The sequence below is a fragment of the Misgurnus anguillicaudatus genome, chromosome 25 (genome assembly GCF_027580225.2).
Source record: "Misgurnus anguillicaudatus chromosome 25, ASM2758022v2, whole genome shotgun sequence".
Classification (NCBI taxonomy): Eukaryota; Metazoa; Chordata; class Actinopteri; order Cypriniformes; family Cobitidae; genus Misgurnus; species Misgurnus anguillicaudatus.
The window spans coordinates 18366372-18388938 of NC_073361.2; the positions used below are offsets into that span (position 1 = coordinate 18366372).

Consider the following 22567-nt stretch of genomic DNA (forward strand, 5'->3'; position numbering starts at 1 on the left):
TGCAGCCTGACCGAAGTATTTCGCTACAATGACAGTAACATTGTGATTATACTGAGTTAGCGAATGTACATCAACACCTATTATGTTTACAACATTTCGTTTATATCACAACATGAAGTATTTACTTAGTCATAGAGTAAGACTATCTCTTACCGTTTGTACGTTAGGTGAACTTCATCCACGACGATACCCATTACGTTTGCTTGAAAATATTGGAGCCTAGCATGTTCCTCCACTTATTCAGCAACCACGATTCCGAGCTTTCGAAAAGAAGCTGGCAACGACCGCTAATTATATCCATCTCGTCGTGCACGCTGAGTTGCATCGCCGTGATAACGTTACCAATTTCAGTTGCGACCAACTTTTGCCGAATAGAAAGGACGGCAAAAACATCAACAAATGCCTTGCTCGCGTTTCTCTGTTCCTCTTTTAAAATCAATGCTCTGTCGATATCTTTTAGAACAGACTCAATGTCAGAATCCACACATCTGAACTCTACAGCAGCAGCCATTCAACACACGCGCTCTTTGGTGACGTGGTTCATTACGTTACTGTTGATTATCTGTCCATCATCGTATAAAGCCCGCCCTGACAATTTGATTGGTTCGCCCAGCTCTAGTCCTAGCATAGCAGCTCCTCAACGGAAAAACTCCAGACCGATCTTCCCGTTCTCAAATTCTTGTGGGCGGGGCTAAGATCGGCTGGCACCCAGGCTATGGCATTACAGACCCAAAAAAAAAAAATTGTCTACATGTCACATCACAGAACAAGGATAAATACCCCGTTCAATCATTCTATGTCACCTTTAATATTTTAATGCATTACTTTTAAAAGTAACTTTCCCCAAAAATGCTTATGAGCTGTTTTAATGTACATACACCGCGCGTCCCGTTACATGGAAGTCGCGTCATGTTTTTACAGTAGCCCTTAATAGACAAACTCTATAGAGAATGTTTGTCACAACGTTGACGATATGTTTGTCGTGTGCCGGCTACCGTAGCTTCTCTATGCACTTCGAAAGGGAGGGGTGAGCTGTCAGCCATTGGTTGCAAATAAAAAAATTCAAACAGCGGACCTTTAATTTATTAAAAATGTCCTAAATAAGATACAGATCTGGGCAGCATTGAAACACATTCATGACTGCGAACCTAAAAGAGGCAGAAGTGAGAAACTCTGTCTTTCTGGAGTGAAGGTGATGTGCATTATTGAGCGGCAGCCTGTGGGAGAGACTGCACTGACCCAAGGCCACTGTATCTTAGAGAATTCATTATTGACTGCAATACCCAATTCAGCACAAGTAAATATGTGTTAAATGGAAATGTGAGCTAAAACCTTGCAATTACAAGGCTGTTCATGCATATTTCAAGCGGAAGGAAACGGAGAAAGCTGAGGGCAAAGATGAAGGTTGTCGCTCTCAGGAATCGACATTTTTAACGAAAACCTTGAAGCATGATAGAGGTTTTGATGGAGAATGTGTGCTTTTCTGATGCCTTTAATGTTATTAGCATATTTAAATAAGTGGGGCTATAAAGAGGTCAGGGTTACAACTAGCAAACATTAGATGACTCATGAAAAGTTTAGGAAATTATTTGTTTAGTGTCACATACTCGATAAGCAGTAAAAGGGACACGATTTACGGGTCTGGCGGTACCACTTTTAGCATAGCTTAGCATAATCCATTGAATCTGATTAGACGATTAGCATTGTGCTAACAAATAATGATAACGATATTACGCAGTGCCCGAAAATAGTCCCCTTAGTAACTTTCAATAGCAGGCACTGCATAATATCATTGCGCCTGCTGCACCCATGGTACGGCAGCAAAGTCCTTGATTATTACGCCGGAATGAGAGTATAGTTCCAAGCCATATCTGCCTAGAAAATCACAACTTTTAATTTTCCATCCGTCTTAGTACACAATGTAACTACAGAAGAGTCAAGTTTTAAATCGGAAAAACATTGAATCTCTTTGGTTATTTTTGAGTGCGATGCTAATGGTCTAATCAGATTCAATGGATTATGCTAAGCTATGCTAAAAGTGGTAGTTATTTGTAATTGTGAGTTATTCCTATTTATACGTCTCATATTTCAAGTGCAAAAACTTTACAAAAAGCTTGACACTCTAATTTGCATTCTGCACATTGAATTGTGAAGGTGGACTGTGGTTCACTGGACTGCATCTGATTTATAGAGTATGAGGCATATAGAGTATGTTAGATACTGACCTTTAGAACAAAAAGGTCCATCATACGCTGTGGAGGTGCAGTCACAGGAATAGCCGTTGTATTTCTCCACACATTTGCCCCCATTACGGCAATACATCCCAAAACTGGTGCAGTGACCCGAGCACCCGGGCTTCACTCCAGGGGTGACGTTTGCTCTCTCCTCCAGGTCAAGGGTCACCCCGTTCATCTTGAGAGATCGGATGCATCCGAGAAATCCTCTTTGACCTCCGGATGCACCTGGATGAGAAATTTATGCAATGACTAGTCGATATTGTAATCGGCTAATAAACGCATAATTACACACAGTTGGCAGTGTACAAAATTACTTGATCAGTCATTTTCAGCGGAGGTCCGACAATAAGCTTGAAAACAAGGTTAGATGAGACTCATTAAGTGTTTTGTTTCATTCATTATTGTGTGTACCATTTAATAAAGCAGACCTTAGAGAAATTACACTGCTAGTAGATTTTCACTTCTGGGAGAAAATAAACTCTCACCAATGTTTAATGTCATGTTCAGACAACTATTTATTACAATAATTTGTCCATTTCCCAACCTAAACATAATCCTAAACATAAAACACACACTCATTTGCTAGATTAAGTGGATAATGTACATCCAGGGCCTAAACTAACTGTTTGCCAGAGACTTGAGGAAGTTTTTCCTTTTTTCAAACTACATCTGCATTACCTAAATATATTTAAGCAACACTATGCAATGAGGTACTATGTATTAACATTAGTTAGCTACTCACAAGCTACTATTTTTTCAATAACATTAAATAGGATTCCGGGTGGATCATCAAGACTATTGGTCCTCCTACACTGTAAAAAAAAATCTGTAGAAATTGCAGCTGGGTTGCTGGTAATTTACCGTAGATTTAAATTTGTTTTAAACTGGCAACCTTTTTGTTCAAAGTTAAATGAACATTAAACATTTACAAGTATTTGTCTTTATAGAGTAAAACTAAAAAAACAGCATCAAGCAAAACATTCTGGTAAACAAAATCTGAAGCAAAAAACAGAAAAAGGTTGATGATGACTTCTGGTTCCCAGAATGCTTTGCATGAGGCTGTTATTGTATAGTTTTTTTTTCTGTAAAGATAAATACTTGTTAATGTTTAAAATGTATTTAACTTTGAACAGATTCTTGCCAGTAAATAACATAAATGTAAATCTACGGTAAATTACCGGCAACCCAGCTGCAATAACATTGTAATTTCTACGGAATCCTCTGCTACATCTTTAATCTAAACATTTTCAACTTTAAACATAACATACTGGGATAAATCGAAGGTGGGCCATCTCCCACGCAGACGAGAAAGGACACTCGACTCTGAAACTCCGTCAACGTGTCGAAATTGCATAGGGGAGAAGCTTACTTGAGACGAGTTGCTAGCCCTAACCCTAGTTTTAAGCCCACGTGCAATTTATCCCTTTGTCCTGTTTGTGTCCTACCCATTTTGGAAAATATGTTGGTTTAATGGGGGAGTAGGACAGCTCCCGTACAGGCCCGCTTGGTGGTACTTGTACGAAATCGTAGGAATCGTACGAAATGTCACGGGCCTGATAAACTAAATTGAACCGGCAATGATCAACTAACACTATATCAACTAACAATACCAAAGATTAATAAATGCTGTAAAAATATTGAAAATTCATGCCTTTCAGTCTATCTTTTTTACAGCCATTCCTATTTAACCTTATCTTCCTCACGTGTCTGTATTCACATCTCTCTAATTTATCGTCATTGAAAAGCCGAGCATCATGTTTCAGTTTTGGTGGAGATCAACTTCCTGCGGCGCAGAGCAGAGCAACCGGATTATGCCGTCGAAGTACCGCGGGAGTGGTTTATAAGAACTGTTTCCAACTATTTCTCCCTATACCTTTATGTCTTAATCACCTGTGGTCTGCAGACAATACCCATAAGCGCAATGCCTAAACTGTATAAAAATGTCAAAAGGCCAAATGGCAATCGACACCATTTCATATACTTGCCAGTGCTTTTACTTGCATTAGAGCTTGCCAAGTGTTAATTCTAGATATGTAAATAAATCTACATATGTGAAGTTTTAGCTCAAAATAACCCATAGATAATTTATTATAGAATGTTAAAATTGACAATTTGTAGGTGTTAGCAAAAATTTGTCATTTTGGGTGTGTCCTTTAAAATGCAAATGAGTTAATCTCTACACAAACTGGCTGTGCCGTGGTTGGATAGTGCAGATTAAGGGGCGGTATTATCCCCTTCTGACATCACAAAGGGGGCCAAATTTCATTTTTCCTGCTTGCAGAAAATGGTTTACCAAAACTAAGTTACTGGGTTGATCTTTTACACATTTTCTAGATTGATAGAAGCACTTGGGACCCAATTATAGAACTTAAACATGAAAAAGTCAGATTTTCATCATGTCTTTGGACTGTGGGAGGAAACTGGAGCACCGGAGTAAACCCACATTGACACAGGGAAAACATGCAAACTTCACACAGGCAAAAGTGCTGATTTGATGTCATATCAGCAGTTTCTTCTGCCTTTGCTTGACGAAACTACAATGTTTCTTATTCAAAGTGTTTCTTTTTTTAAAAAAACTTTTCATCCTTAACTGTGAATTGAGTAAACTAGAGGGAATGAAAGCAAAGAGTCTGTTAAGACCTTTTAAAGTTCACTGCCTCCATATCTGATGAGCCCTGCATGGGAAATTATTCTCTAATGAAACTGTAATGAATTAGCATATTACATTTATTAGGCCATCCTGCCCAGTGGAATCATTTTCGCTTTTACCCCTGCAGTGCGCAGGATGATTTTGGCCTTATACTGCAATGGATGATAATACCTCACGTATAGATAGACAGTCAAATAGATATTTATTCAATCCTAGGTCATTCCTATAGTATTACTTGTTGGGTACAATGCACAAAAAAGTTACCTACTGTCCTGACAAGCCCACGATGCTGGCTTCCCTGTGGAGAACCAATACAGCCGTGCAAGCGAGATGACAGAAAAAGAAAAACAACACGAGCAAAATAAATAAATAAATAATAAGAAAAAACATGCAATGCTGCGAATACTTAACAGTGCATAACAAATACATCTGAACAGAAGGTAATAAAACAACACTAAAAATGAGAGATGAAACAACAATGAAAGGAACATGCAAACCTGCTGAAATGGGTTTGTGACTCTTAAATCAAAAAATCTGGTTGTTATTTGATATGAAGTCAATGAAGAATTAGCATGAATTTAAAGCTGACATAACACAAGAAGTATTTGCTAATCTAATGTTAATCTTGCTTATATAGAGAGTAGTATTTCATCATTCATATGTCCAAAGAGTCTTTTGTTTAGTCAGATTTATAAAAGAAAAAACATCCTTTCCGATTTTTGGCGTAAAAGGTTGAACACTTGAAGGCGTGCAGTGGGCGGAGCTGAAGAGTTACGAGTACGCGCAGCTTCGGATACTAGTTTTGGATTTACAGCCGACAATAACAGGAAATACTCTGTTACAAGCTCAACAACTCTTAAACTGTGTTAATAAGTCAGAATGCATGAAATAGCATTTAACCTCCCCTTTAAATCAAAAAAGGAAAATATAGTAAAATAAAAATTTGACAGGTCTGGACCTCTCCAGCCCTGCTCTCTCAGCATATATACAAACCAATTAGTTTTCCCACTGAGGGTCAGAGACCAAAGACAAAGAGTTGCTCATCACTGACAATCATTGGAAAAGTTTACAGTATTTTCACTGAAATGAAATCCAACCTCTTTTAGATGTAAGGTCAAAACGCAATTACATTTTTACTGCTGCATGGACAACATGTAAATGAGGTTTATTTTAAATCAAATCTATCCACAATTGTGGTTAGAAAACACTGCTTAACAAAATCAACCAGTAATGTTACGAAAAAGCTCATTCATGGGAAAAAGGAAATTTCCTTGATGTCTAATTTTTTTAAATGGCCGACCTAGACGTGCTTTTAAAAGCCCCAAGAGAGCCCCATTGGCGAATAATGTTCCCACTTTCTGTTAATGAGCATCAAAGTCATTTGCTGCAAAGAATAAGTCAAAGAACAAAACAGCACAATGAAAGCCCAAAGCAATGGTGTTTTATAGATAATTGCCTGATGAGTGATATGACACTTTAAAAGCTATAAATGACTATTGCTAATGTTAGTATTGCACACACACACACCATTAAAAAACACCTGCTGCGCCCCACAATTTTTTTTAGCTGTATTCAGTTAAACCCAATTTTCTATCCTAGAAGTGGATTTTTCTTTAAAGGTGAGGTGAATGGCGAATCCTGTGTCATTAAATACAGTACAGGTTTAAATAGATACACCTTGGTGACTATAAATACATTTCCCCCAGCATATACAGTAGGCCACTGTGCTCATGAACTTTCAGAAACTTTCAGATTTTTCAGCAAAGCCTGTGAGAGATAAAGGCAGAATATGAGCAATAAAAAAAAAGATCAAACTGAGAAGAAAATAAGGCGAGATATTGTCTTTTTTGAGTCTATGCTAATGAGGACAAATCCTTCATCGCCCTCCACATCTGTCTTATTCACGCCTCTGTAAAATAACACTTCCGTGTGTGCTCGCTGGTAAAATGAACATAGCCATATTGTTTGTGGACAGGTGTCACGCATGTGTAAAACAATGAGAGTGCTGTCGTTGTATCATTGTACTAGAATGTAATACACATACAAAGTGTTTTGGCCCCAGAAATCCATATTGTGGATGTGTGCGGTTCTTACCCACATAGAGTTGGCTGTAGAGCTCTAGACGTGTGTGTCCTTGTGTAGGAGCAGGTCGAACCTCCTTGTATTTCTGGTCTAGGGTCAGAATGGCCTCTTTCGTATTCCTCTCGGCACTCACTTTGTGCCACTGGTCGTCATTCAGCGGGGCGGGAGAGTGAACGTTGAGCTCCACAGGCCCATTTCCCACGTCGAACGAGAACGACACCACCGTAGAGGCTACGGGGAAAGTCAAACATATTGAATTCAGTGCATTGCTTTGGGGCAAAGACTGTACGTTGGCGTGACTGATGAGAGGCCTGTACGCAAGGACAAATGACCACACAGTTAGACGCAACTAAATGTGTTTTACATCGAAATGGATTTCATTGGATATTGGAAGTTGGGTAAAAGTCGCTAAAGTGTAAAGGTTTGATATTAAATTTTGTAAAGTATGAGTAAAGATAGATGTATAGGCAATTATAGCACATTACATTCCAAAATACTCTTGGCATTTGTTACATTAGGTGGTTCTGCATACTTGGCAATTTAATTAAATGGTTTCTTTTTATTTTTCTACCCTAATGTTGTTTTCAGAACAAAGATGCAGTGTTTTAAAAAATTCCCAATTACCAAACCTGTTAAAGCTCAGGTACATCATTAAAACAGCCCTTAAAGTACACTATGTTCACCCTGCTGAATTTATTCCAGCATTTTGCTTATTCGTCTGCATAAACAGCGAAGATTGACAGCTGCACTACTGGAGGATGAGACGGTATTTATAGCGAGAGGAAAAGTGTGTTTGTGCCACAACTTCCTATGGCATTTTTGGCCCCAGTAGGCGAGGACTCTTGGGGTTTATACTTTGGAAATATTAGAATCATTCACTTACACTGGAGACACGTCATGTCAACTCTGCCATCCTTTACCCATGATGCACCACTCTTAACAAGCGCCAAAGTTTTATAGCACCTAAATTTATAATTAAAAATGTGACACAGACTCAGTAATATGCACATTAGATAAAAGCCAAGAAAAACACAATAATTTAATTTGCACAGTGCAGAGAAGTCATTTTAAAGGATAAGCCTGGCTTCTAGTCAAACATATCTCTGAATTCATTGGGCTGATCGGCTCTATTTGAAGGGGGTTACTATGGTTGCACAGCTGAAGCTATATTGGATCTGCTTTGTGCTGGCAAAGCGATGAGCATGGAGTGATAATTGGACGCTGCTTTTGTCACCAGTTTATGAAGTTAAAGGGCCGTGATATGATGCAAATCTGGGCGGCAGGTGCAGACACATCTTATCAGTTACGAACTCAAGCGTACTGCAGTATCTGAAACGCACTGGAGAATCAACCTGTGCCTTTTACTAGGTTTTATATCCTGCTTATTGCAAATAACTGAACCCTTTCATGACCGAACAGCTGGACACCCATATGCTTATACACACGAATAACACCTACAGGAAAAGCACACCTGAAATTTATCAGTCTGATTGGTAACACTGGAAGGGGTTCATATAGAACATATTTTAATTTAAAATGTATTTTTTTTACTTATGCCATTCCAGCATCTACAGGTATTAGGGTGGCCATTCGTGCCAGTTTCGCTGGACATGTCCCAAACATGTTTTCGGGTTCGTTCTCCAGAAGTCGTGTTCATCATCACATTTCAGTTAAAATACATTAGAAAATTAAGATTTATTTCTTTTAAGACATACAATCATTGTAGTTTCATTCTTACCTTGAAATGTAACGGTTGCTTTTCTGAAATTAAACCCGAAATATTAATCCTTGATGACATATGCGGTCGACCAACGCGACTTCCGGAGAACGAACCCGAAAACATGTTCGGGACGTGTCTGGCGGAACTGGCACGAATGGCCACCCTAACATGAGCACATATTTAAATGATTATATTCATGTTGATCTATAAAAGTTGTGTAAGGACAATTTAGCATCGCCCATCAGAAAAAAAATTTATCCTAAAGAGTTCATACCTCAGAGGTACATATTAACCCTTTATCCAAAGCAATTTACATATAGAAAATTATCACCTCATCAAAAGGTGCTTTTTTTGCATTTTGCATTTGACGCGAAATTTGCGGCTGATGCCCAAGTTGAAATTTTTGAACTTTGGCGGAATTTCGCGCCACGTTAACCAATCAGGAGCCTGCTTGCTGCTGTGACGGCAGCCCCGCCCACTGTAGCAGCCGATCCTGTTCCCCTCGGAATTTGTGTTCCCCCTTCCAGTCGATAAAGCTTTTCTGCCAACAGCGCAGGCGCAGGTACCTAAATAGCTGCGTGTTTTTTTTATTTATTTAATTTTTTTAGTATTTTATTGCATATTTAGAGTTTTTCTACAACATAATACAGCTTACACAAATTAAAACTATAAAATAAATATTAAGAAAAAACAGCTGGGTGTACATATAGCGACAAGGGGAACAGACATTCCGAGGGGAACAGGATCGGCTGCTACACCGGAGTCACTCATTCAACCCGAAGGAACGCTTGATATTGTCCATAAGCAGTCACCCGGAGCTGTACGACACAAGTTCTCATTTCTATAGAGACAGGAGCCGTTTCTCAATATGCGTTCTTGTCTGTACTTGCGTTCTTGTGGACTTGTGAAACGTCATCAGTCGCGGCCCAAGTACTGTTCCAATTCAAAGTTCGCATCAAGCCCAAGTTCACACAAAATCCCCGGATGTGTTCTTGATCCGCCCATTTTATCGAGGATGCATCAGAGGAGACTTGTGTGGACTTATGACAGCGAAGTTTCCCAGAATGCATTTCGCGTCAGAAGTTCGTTCTTCCGAGTCTGAAACTTGCAAGTCCGAACTAGGAAGGACACAAGTCCGAACTAGGAAGGACACAAGTCCGAACTTGGCGTACTTGGTATTGAGAAACGGCTAGGAATAAAAAGGATCTCGCTTGGAAGAGTGTCAGTGAGGACATTGGGCAACATCGTAAGTTGTAATAGACATTTCACTTTTGAGTCAGGTGACGTTTATTGACCCGCACCGTTTATTTTCCCCCTATAGTAAGGTTACCAAATATAAACCGGTAACTCTCTCGATAAATGCCCAATAAACATCAGTCATCTTGCAAACAGACAACTGCATAGCGCTTGCCCCTCCCACAAGAAGCGGATTTCGTCTCTGACACGCGTCAAATGCTTGCTTTTTCCATGCGTCTACTTCGCTCTAGACGCGCAAATGTATTCAAAAATGTCCAAGCGGCAAACTAGACGTGGTGGACGCAATTTTGACGCCTCTACTGTGGCTGGTGTAAACTCAGCATAACACATCCTGAAGTTTGACTTCACAGAGTTTTTCAAAATAAAAGTAAATCAGGTTTGAATGTGAGGAGATCGTGTCGGGACAAAAGTAAAACTTGTTACTTTTGTCCCGCTGCTAATACTGTTGTATATGTTAAAATTTTTTATTATTCTTATTTGATTTAATTTCATTTTCATAGTCAACATGTTTTATTCTCAACAATTTAAGTTTATACTGTCGGTTGCTTTTGAAACATTGGATAAAACTGAAATTTAAAATGAAAATGTAATTTCATTATTTTTTACAAAGATAAATCAAAAAACATGTTTGCAATTACATATTAACAAGCTCATAGTCATGTACATTTAATAAAAACAAGTGTAACACAAAAATATTGTTTGGTTGTGTTACTTTTGACCCACCTGATTGTTCCTTTTGTCCCTGCTGACAGGGTCAAAAGTAACAATGCGCTCCCTATGTTCAAAGTGCTAATGTCGTTTTACATTTGTTCAAAATTCCACCTGGTATTGATGGACCACACTTGTAAGTTATTGACCACAGCTCTCCCCTATGTGTGAACCCACAACCTTTTGCGCTGCTAATGCAATGCTCCACCCTTTAGCTATTCAGGAACTTGCTTCAAGCTATACAGTACTTGCTTCAGACACAGTGACTACATGAAATCTGATAGATATAGCTGTCTGCTCAGTCTGCTGAGTTAATTTCTAACCCTGAGGCACAGATGCAACACAAAACACTTATGCACTCCAGAACTTCCAACCATGATGACATTTTAATATCTCCTGTTCTGATCCTTATATCTTTACAGTCACTCATTATGTACTCATTATGTGTTCCTGCTGCTGCCACTAGGGGGTGCTGTTTCACTGTTCATCAGACGCAGGTGTTGTGCAAAGAGCTTTCTCTTTGCACAACACCTGCGTCTGATGAACAGTGAAACAGTGAAGGACAGTGTTTCAGTGTCATTCATAGAGCCACCTGTTCAGCACACATTCTGGAGTGGAGGGTAACAATGGCACGGTCAGCCAGCTCTCGTAACCCGTGGCACAGCGCCATGAGACTGCTGTGTGCCATCAACGCTCACAGCAGAACATTTGTACCCAGTTTTAGCTGAGTTACCAAGACACATGCTTGCATAAATGTACATATGTTATGTATTCGAACACATGTATATTATAATGGGAGTGTCAGGTGTGAAAATAATGCACCAATAATTTGGTCTACTTAGTGTTTTCTCTTTGTTGACCACAAAAGGTGACATTTAGAAAAATTTCCACGCAATTACAGTTAATAGGAAGTGGAGCTTCAAAACAAGTGCAAAAACAGCATCAAATTACCATATGAGGCCGTACGATATATGCTTTATGTAAGGAGCAGACTGAGATTTAACTCATCATTAGGCTGAAATGTGCTCATCCGGTTTCCAAGTTCAACCCACTGATCCGCTTGCAGCAATTTCCAACTCACTAGAAGGAAAGATCAGTGAATAACAACTTAATCTGACAAGTGATCACGATTTTTGTGTTGCCTTTGTGTCCTTTTCTGAAGCCTGAGAGCTCCAGTTGCTCTGAGAGCTCAAGTGCCTTTTAAAAGGACTTAATATAGGTACATATATAGTATACATTTGGTAACAATATGTATCTCTGAGATGCTAATATGTATCTTTGAGGTTCTCTTTGGTACCAATATGTACCTCTGATGTACCAGTATCAACCGTTATGGTGCTCTTAAGGTGGAGTACATATTTTAACAATTTTTCTGACAGTGCAGAAAATGACACTCAGGATTTCATTGAGGGCGAGTAAATTATGTTTTTAATTAAAATTTTGGCAGCATTATGTACTAAGACATAGAAAACAAGTTCTCTTTGAGAGCGGTGTAAATTTTGTGCGACCGAGAGAGCAAATGATAGAGAGAGAGAGAGAGAGAGGGGAAAATGGAAGAAGGGGGCAGACCTGGCAGGTGACCATGCGTCAATATGTTGACGCGGAGGGTATACCTTTCGCGTCATTTTTTGACGAACTGGGGACTTCAATACTATTAAGTCCGTTGCATTCTCTTTCCTATTTTCTTACCATTTTCTACCATTTTCGCGTCGGTTTAGGGTTAGATTTACATAATGACATCCCTACCCAAACCTTTCCCTAACCCCAATGCCAGGCGACAACTGTTTAATTTCGCGTACCTAATAGTATTGAAGTCCCCAGTTCGTCAAAAAATGACGCGAAAGGTATACCCTCCGCGTCAACATATTGACGCATGGTCAAGTGTCGTCAAATATTGACGCCATGGGTGTGAGACCGTGTTAGTGCGGTTCAGACTGGGGCCGCTCCGGCATTCTCAGACCTCTGATCCTTGTAATTGGATTTACTGCACTTGGACAACACCTAGTCTCAACTGTCACTGTTCTTGTGGAGTGAATTCGTTTATGTGCACGCATGCTTGTTTATATGTGCGGACCGCTCCTCTGTCCACAACTGTGGCATTTGCCCAACCGCTGCTCATACATTTAACAGGAAAACCAAACAAAATTAGCCGGCCAAACGGTAGAAGGGGTTTGTTGTTATATGGGCATATTTGATAGTCTGCCAAACTGGCTGAGAACATCAATGGAGCAAAACATTTCATGATACCACATGATCGGCTTTCATTATACCAATACCAATGCTAATTTGTAATGGAGGAGTATATTTTCATATCCAGATGTGAATGCTAATTAACTATTTAATGTAACAACGATAATGCGACATACTGTAATTATCTCTCCTTTCTAAGGAAGTTTAAGCAGAGGTGGGTAGTAACGAATTACATTTACTTCGTTACATTTACTTGAGTACATTTTTTGGGTAACTAGTACTTTTAGAGTAAATTTAAGGATGTGTACTTTTTACTCTTACTCGAGTACATTTCTAATGAAAAAACTGTACTTTTACTTCGCTACATTCTGTGGCGTTACTACGCTACTTTCAAATGGTAATAATTAATGAATATATTTTATTTTTTAAGTTTATATGGCTTGTTCGAAAGTCTCGCGAGACGTTAGAGAGGCTGCGTGCGTTGCGAGGGGTGGCTACGTATCACCATTTAGCGCGCGTAGATGAAAGGAGATGAGTGAAGCGGAGGATGACCTATGCAAGCTATCGGAGGCAGATCACGCGTGGCCTCAAGTTTGGTCTATGTTTACACTACAAAAGGTCAAAAAGATTAGTTTCATAATGCGATGCATGCTTTGTGCACCAAAACGAACTGACATCTCAGCGTACAGGAATTCAAACTCCAACCTGAAACAACACGGCGGTAAGCGTCACTTTGTGCAGTGCCTTATTATAATATTATTTCACGCACTGTTTTTGTCATATGCGCTCTTGTGCAAGCAATTACTCTAACCTTACAAACAACACACATTCACATCTGCACATTTCCATATCATTTCCTCATAAAACTAGAATTGAACAGCATAATATTAAGTCTTGCATTAATAATACGGGAAAACCGGGGCAAAAGTAACGCTGGACGAAAGTAACAAAGCGATTTTCTCAGAGGACTGATAACATTTGCATCCCAAACTATGACAGCATCATTGCAACATTTGACAGAGCTGACAAATATCGCGTTATTTACTCACCATTTTCCGGGTGTAGATCCAGAAAGGTGTTTTCAACCATAAGTAAATTCCAAAAGCGGTCATTGTTTTCTTATAACGCGTTGTGTTCCTCGTTTCATCAATATTCAGGTTATTTACTGCTCTAACACATCCTGAAGTTTGACTTCTCAAGACTTTTTCAAAATAAAAGTAAATCGGGTTTAAATGTGAGGAGATCCTGTCAGGACGAAAGTAACACTTACTTTTGTACCACTTATATTATTCTAATTTTATTTAATTTAATTTTCATAGTGTTCAAACTGTTGAATTTAAGTTTGTACTGTTGGTTGCTTTTGAAACATTTGATAAAACTGAAATTTAAAATGAAAATATAATTTCATTATTTTTTACAAAGATAAATTACAAAATATGTTTGCAGTTACATATTAAAGAGGTCAGAGTCATGTATATTTAATAAAAACAAGTGTAACACGAAAATCTACATTGTTTTGTTGTGTTAAAAAAAAACAGTTCACCACTTATGTTCAAAGTGAAATTATACTAGTCATTTTACATTTGTTCAAAATTCCACCTGGTATTGATAGTTACTGACCACAGAAAAAATATATCTCTGTCTGAAACATTATCTTAAAAAATTTAAAAAACTTCTGAAAAATGGTACTTTTCGCCTGTTCTAATCTTCCCTACACATAACCCGGACACCTTACTTAAATGTAGAAAATACATACGAATAAAAACTGGATTGTATTTTATTTAATTCCTTCCTAAAGAATCTATATACTTATAAAAATAAAAGAATAAAGTAGGTTTTTAAAGAAACATGTTTTATATATTATAATAAATGTAGAGTTGATTTGCAAAAACAGATTAGTTCCATTTGAAATTATAAAATAAGCATTTTATTAAGCTCCTTATGTTGATTAATTGAACATTAATGGCAATGAAAATAACCTATTCATATAAAAACATGATAACAAACAGACACACACATTCTTTTTTGCTTACTGTAAGCTTGTTTGAAGGCAGATGCAGCCAAATTTGGTTGTGAACGTGAAAATAAATACACAGTTAACTGTCAGAAAACAGTCAGTGTGTGTTTAAGATTTTTTTTAATGACACGTTATGTGATGTTGGAGGACTGAGATAGACTGCTTTACTTTAACCTAGGTTTATAAGTAGTATATAAGCAGGACAATGAGACTTTTAAGGAGAGGTTTGTGAAAGCCCTCCAAGTAGTCTGAAATTCAGGGATTTTACGCTTTTTTTCAATCAGATCGGAAGTAACGAGTAACTAACTACTTGAGTAGTTTTTTCATCTAATACTTTTTTACTCTTACTCAAGTAAATAATTAGATTGTTACTTTTACTTTTACTTGGGTAAATATTTGTATAAGTACTTGTACTTTTACTTGAGTACAGATTTTGGGTACTCTACCCACCTCTGAGTTTAAGTAAAAATAGACAATAATACTTCAGCTTAATCCTAGACTTAGGCCATTCAGTAATACCACTTTGTTGGCAGAATCCAACAGAATTAAAGGAATAGTCTACTCATTTTCAATATTAAAATATGTTATTACCTTAACTAAGAATTGTTGATACATCCCTCTATCATCTGTGTGCGTGCATGTAAGTGCTGGAGCGCGCTGCGACGCTTCGATAGCATTTAGCTTAGCCCCATTTATTCAATTGTACCATTTAGAGATAAAGTTAGAAGTGACCAAACACATCAACGTTTTTCCTATTTAAGACGAGTAGTTATACGAGCAAGTTTGGTGGTACAAAATAAAACGTAGCGCTTTTCTTGGCGGATTTAGAGGAGGAACTGTGTTTTGTGGCGTAATAGCACTTTTGGGAGTACTTCGACTCGCCTGAAAAGTCCGCTCCCCTTCTCACTCTCATAATGGGAGAGGGAGGGTGTTACTGCGCCGAGTCGAGGTACTCCCAAAAGTGCTATTACGCCATAAAATATAGTTCCTCTTTTTTAGAAGTGGAGAGTTTTGTGTGTACTTTGAGGGTTTTGCAGCGAAAGACAGTCAAATTTGTTAAATACAACTGACAAAGTGACATTTGTGAAAATAAGGCATTTCAATGACTAATAACCATTTTTTAATTAATGTGAAATTTCTGAACCAAAATATAAGAGCCTGATAAAAGCCTCATTTACAAAAAAAAAAAAAAAAAACATGCAAGGCGCACTTAGAGGGTTTTGCATCGGAACTCTTTAATTGTATTTTTCTCTTTCCTCGCCATTATCAGGTTAAAGGAAAACACCACCATTTTACAATATTTTTACCTCAAATTAATTAATACATATCTATCTTTTTTCAATGTGTGCACTTTTAATCTTTGTACAGCGCTTCTTGAATGTGTTAGCATTTTGCCTAGCCCCATTCATTCCTATGGCTCCAAACAAAAGTTTAACTTTATGCCACCATACTTACTCGCGTAACTACTCATGTAACAGTCTTTAAATGGGGAAAACATGGAAGTGTTTGGTGGCTTCTGGGTTCATCCCTGTTTGGATCCTGGGGAATGAGTGGGGCTAGGCTAAATGCTAACACATTCACAAGGCGCTGTGCAAAGATTAAAAGTGCACACATTGAAAAAATATAGGTATGTATTAATTTGTATAAACTGAGGTAAGAACAGAGTAAAATATTGAAAAATAGTTTTCCTTTAACTCGTCAATTAAAAAAAAAAAAAAAACGCTTACCTGCCAATGACAAGTATTTCCAGCTTTCCGCAATGCCACATAAATCCACCTTCCGCAACTTATGAAACACGAAGTATCGCCCTAGGGCAAGCAGCTGTATGTCCGTGTAAGTTTTGAGGATTGGTCTGCATCTGATCTCTATCAAAAGTCCTTCACACAAATGGAATTCCCAAAAAGTCAATTTGAAGAATTGTTTTTGAAGAAACCTACCCATATTTGAGAGGTGATAAAAAGAGAACTATTAAAGGTAGAATTAAACTTTTTTTAAAGCAGAGGGTCTGTTCTTTTTAGTTGATATATTGTATGTTTATACATTTTGAGAAGAACATTTTCTGGAAGGCATTAAACTTGATTAAAAATGAAAATCATGAAAAATGCTTGTTAGCTTGTTGGTAAAATGTTTAATAATCTCTCAACTGTAAGTCGCTTTGGATAAAAGCATCTGCCAAAATAAGTATAAATGCATAAAGAGAACAAATACTGGAGGAGTCAACGCAAGCTCCAGTGATTTGTGTTATGAAAGCAAAAGGGAGACATACCTCTAGGTATATTCTTAGGTTATTAAACGCCATCCATCCATTAGAAAATACATTCCCTGACATGTTAACAGTCTGAGTAGGTTGCTAGATACATAACAATAAGCTGCAGGTGCTGTGCAGTGATGAAAATAGTAGTTCTGTCAAGAGGTCATTGTATGCGTCTTTGTATAAATTACACCTATTGACAAATCAGCATCAAGGACAGGAACTATCCATTTTCATAATCAGTTTATCAGTAATTTAAAGACAATAACTGATTATGATAACAATCTCAAGCTGATGTTACACAGAGACTAAAAGAGTGAGTAATAAATATTGAAACGGATCAGAGAGGGAGAAGGAGAGAAAGATGTCAGAGACAGTGCTATTCTGATCTGTGAGGCAGTTTGTATTTCTGTTTCTTGCTTGCTTTTTAATATGAAACAAAAGGATATTTCAGGTGTCTGCACCCCATAAAAGGCTAATGGTTTACACATCTTTGTCGATGTATTACTCGAAAGCTCTTGATTCTCATGCAAACGTTAAGGTGCTCTGAAGAGTCACGTTGCCATTTCTCCATCAGGCCCCCTTAGATCCTCCAGTTCATTAAAGATGCATAAAAGAAACACTGAGGCTTTTTCTCCATCTAAGTCCACAGAGGACCTGAGCCATCTCCACATTCATCTAGCTGGAGTGAAGAAACAACACAGTCTCACGGGAAGTCGTGTTATAGTGGCGAAAAGTTTTGATTGATTTGTTCGTGTTTGATGACGCGAGTTTCCGCTGTTTTTCGTGTCTCTGGGGGCGGGTGTCTTTTTCGTCCTTCCCAGCGCGGGTTTCTATCAATGGCTGTTCGTGTCTGTGGCACGACTTTCTTTATCGTGTCATTTTATATTTTGTTTTCTCATCGTTGTTTCCTATTTTTAAATCATTGTCGCTTGGGGTTAGGGTTAGATCCGGTGTTTGCGTTAGGATGTTATTTTTTGCATTGGTTTCTACATGTTTTTCGTCCACTTTTAAAACTATTTTCGCCTGGAGTTGGGGTTAGAGCTGGGGTTTCGGTTAGGAAGTAGCAGAAAGTGATTCTAACCCAAACCCCAAGCGACAATGGTCAAAAAATAGAAAACAACGATGAGAAAACAAAATATAAAATGACACGATAAAGAAAGTCGTGCCACAGACACGAACAGCCATTGATAGAAATTCGTGCTGGGAAGGACGAAAAAGACATTCGTCTCCAGAGACACGAAAAACTGCGGAAATTCGTGTCATCAAACACGAATAAATTAATCAAAATTTTTCGTTACTATAACACGACTTCCCGTGAGACTGTGTTGTTTCTTTACTCCAGCTAGATGAATGTGGAGATGGCTCAGGTCCTCTGTGGACTTAGATGGAGAAAAAGCCTCAGTGTTTCTTTGATGAATAAATTAATCAAAATTTTCGTTACTATAACACGACTTGCCGTGAGACTGGGTTGGAAGAAAAGAGCATTGCTTTGAAAAAACAAAACTGTTGGGAAGATCTGAGTCTAACGTCCACGTCCATGCCCGAAAAATGTGATTTAAAGGGACACTCCACTTTTTTAAAAATATGCTCATTTTCCAGCTCCCATAAAGTTAAAAAATTGATTTTTACTGTTTTGGAATCCATTCAGCTGATCTCCAGGTCTGGCGCTACCACTTTTAGCATAGCTTAGCATAATCCATTGAATCTGATTAGACCATTAGCATTGCGCTCAAAAATAACCAAAAAGTTTGAATATTTTTCCTATTTAAAACGACTCTTCTGTAGTTACATCGTGTACAGACAGACAGAAAATTAAAAGTTGCAATTTTCTAGGCAGATATGGCTAAGAACTATCCTCTCATTCTGGTGTTATAATCAAGGACTTGCTGCCGTAACATTTGGTAATGATAATACGCAGCGCCCGAAAATAGTCCCCTGCTATTGAAAGTTACTTTTTGGTTACTTTTGAGTGCAATGCTAATGGTCTAATCCGATTCAATTGATTATGCTAAGCTATGCTAAAAGTGGTACTGCCAGACCCAGAGATCGGCTGAATGGATTCCAAAACGGTAAAAATCTGATATTTAACTCTAGGGGAGCAGAAAAATAGGAATTTTTTTTAAAGAGAAGTGTCCCTTTAAGTGTTTAAAAATGCAAGGGGGATCCCATGATTTAAAATAAGCACTTGTGCATAAGAATCTTAGAAAGGCATATTAATTGGTTTGGTAATTTGTTATAAAAATAACATGTTTGTTGTTAGTCTGATTGAAATAGTACTGATGCAATGTTTTGTTAGAAAAATATATCCCCTTCAAAGACAAGAAACATCATTAATTTGAAATTGAACTTAAAAGAAACTTCTGCAATTAAACATCAGTCTGCTTTGGAAAAACTTTAGACACATAGAGACATCCAGTATGAGCGAATCTGACTGAAGCCTGGAAAATTCATCTGCATTACAGAAAGTATAAAGCATGAATTGGTGAAGGCTTATAAATAAGCTTTAGAGATAAAGAGAGAGATATTAAACGAACAGTGAACACAAAAATAAAATAAAAAATACTGTTATGGTAAGAAGTTCTGTCTGAGTTTGACACCTCATGGTCATCATTCACTTTTACTGTATGAAAAAATCTCATTTTATTATCCACACAAAAGAGCTGAATGATTTGAATCAACACAATGGTGAGCAAACAATGCCAGAATCATTTTAAAGCTCTGTTACAATAAAAAATCTGGTTGGAAAGCTTATGTCTGACCTCATTATACATTTCTGGCAGATCTTCAATTGCAAAAAAGGAGGGTCATATCAGACCATACAGATATTAGCCTCTTTCACACAGTAATTCTGGTAAATTACCATGAATTTACCAGAATAAATTTATCAGTAAATACAAAAATGTGCTGTTCACACATGCAGTGGCGTTCCGTTATTTTACCAGTAAGACATCATTCACACATCAGTATCAAAATACCGGTAAATTCGTTGAGAAAGCGGAAGTACCTGTAGCATGCGGCGAGCTCAGTGTTGTATTTGTAAACAATCCACGCCATTCATAACCACGGTCCGTATTTTGTTGTTTTCACGTCTGTGGGTAAACAGTCGCGAAGTTGCTCATGACCAAACAACATTGAATGAGACGACGTCAAACCGAAAATGCGTTTTAACAACAGTACTGTTTGCACGTTAGGCTTCACAGAGGGCGTGCTAAGGACGTCGGCAATTCGGCGGTAAGCTGTTTTAAACAACTTTGGTGAAGAAATGTGGACGTAAACTTCAGGTGTGCTCAACTTTGAAGCAGCATATGTGTGTGGAAACGTCAGTAAACACTGCGGGGGTAAACGCGTCATCTGTATTACAACGCTATGATTGGCCCGAAGCTGTCAGCATGGTCTGACGTCGTCCGTTCTAAATGCCGGTAATCCTATAATTTTCGTTCACACACAGCACTTACCGGTAAATTACTGGTAATCTTACAACCTGTCTTACTGGTAAATTGGGAGCACTGATTTACCGGAAAGGTTCTGTTCACACATGACATGTTAACGGCAATTTACCAGTAAAGACTGTATGTGTGAAAGGGACTACTGTCTCATCCTGTATCAGGCAGGGGAAAAGTACCAATATACAGTATAACACAAACTCCATATATCGCCCAGCACAAACCAATTACTCAATCATAGCTGAGGGGTAACAACAAACATAATCATGCCAACAAAGAGCACCAGAAAAGAGAATGGGAAAGAGAGATGTTAGAGATAAGCATGCATGGTTTTTTATAGGACCATTGGTAAAGACCAATAGCGAATCTAAAGTGTGTGGCATGTGTTCAGACCTCATTTGCATTCAGCACTACAGAGGTGACATTTTTATTATGCTTTAAGAGGGCGTTCCGGGTAGATAAAGATCCGTAGTTTTTTTCTCTTAGGAGTGAGAATTCATAGGATAAGAAAAGGTTTGACATACAGAGATACAGACATGGTCATTTTAAAACTTTTCAATTACTGTGAAGGTCAAAAACTTTGCAGATGCCCACTCAAGACATTAACAGTGAAGGGAAAAAAATCATAATACTGTATAAAACATAAAAACGCTAACTTTTAATTCAAGCCAGAAAGGGCAGCCGATCTACATTTCTGAAATGACAGCTCCTCTCATACTTCCCATACGTGATGCCCTGCACTCATTTCACGCCTCGGTTTTGAGTCGTTACTGAAGAAAACCAGGCCGACCAAAATAAGGAAGTAGGATTAGGAGTCAAGGCATAAATCGATGAGACATAATAGAAGGCTAGAAAAAAGCCAGAGAGCTTCAATTTCACAATCTGAACCTCTGCCCACACACAAACACACACAGATACGCGACTGGCCTGAATACAATCCTTAATCTTACACCCAGGCCTGTGGCCAGGGCTGATTACTCTTCTTTTCAGGAAAGATTCATGCAGAAGGTAAATAGCCAGCTTTCGAGAAAAGCTCTGGAGTGTTTACGCCAGGTCCAGCAGTCAGATGATGACCTACTGGTGCGGCCCACAAGCTTAGACATCGAGACTTAAATCAGACACTGATGCTATCAACAAACGTGAACTTTGAACTTTTGTATTTACTGTGTCGATCTCTCTGTTTCACTCTGAAACCTTTACGCATTTAAGACATCAAAGCAGCGTTCCGTATTCAACCTATAAGGAACGTGTATTGTGCCAGCTACATTTACAACTTGTCCATAAATGGTTGCACTGTTGTGCCATATTCTACAGTCAAGAACCTGGGTGTGATGTTCGACAGCTATTTATCTTGCGATAGTCATATCTCCAACGTCTGCGGCACAGCATTCTTTCATCTTAGAAATATCTCAAAAATACGCCATATGCTGCAGATGCAGAGAAGCTTATTCACGCTTTTATGGCATCAAGAATAGACTATTGTAACTTGCTACTCGGGGGGTGTCACGCAAATCAGGTAAACAAGCTTCAGCTGGGCTTTAAAACGCAGCAGCAAGAGTGCTTGCTCGATCTTAGAAGTATGATCACATAAGCCCAATTCTGGCATCTTTACACTGGCTTCCAGTTAAATATCGCATACATTTTTAAATATTTTTCAGATTTTTCAGTTTTCAGATCTTGAATACTCCAAAGAAAACAATTTAGTTTTTTAAACAACACAATGCTAATGTTTTTACATGTTTATAACAACTGAAAAATGAAAATAAGATTTTAATAAGACGTTATATTTCATTTGTAGAATTAAATGGTACACTATAGTTAAAGGCGGAGTGCACAATATTTGAAAGCCAATGTTGACATTTAAAATCACCTAAACATACACGCCCCTACCCCAATAGAATCTGGACCTTCTTTTGATAGACCCGTCCCACACATATGCAACCCCGGCAAGGATGTCGGTTTGTAGACACGCCCCTTACTGCTGATTGGTTACAAATGTGCTTTGGTAG

The 22567-nt window shown here is 38.2% G+C and overlaps 1 protein-coding gene across 1 annotated transcript in view; it reads right to left on the reverse strand.

The window, feature by feature from the left end:
- cntnap2a (contactin associated protein 2a) overlaps window positions 1–22567 on the reverse strand; it is a 459495-nt gene that overhangs the window by 38988 nt on the left and 397940 nt on the right. The window contains exons 17-18 of the mRNA XM_073864211.1: window positions 6982–7200; window positions 2226–2462 (exon numbers count right to left, since the gene is read on the reverse strand). Of these exons, the coding sequence (XP_073720312.1) occupies window positions 2226–2462; window positions 6982–7200 (456 nt within the window). The remainder of the gene's footprint in view (window positions 1–2225; window positions 2463–6981; window positions 7201–22567) is intronic.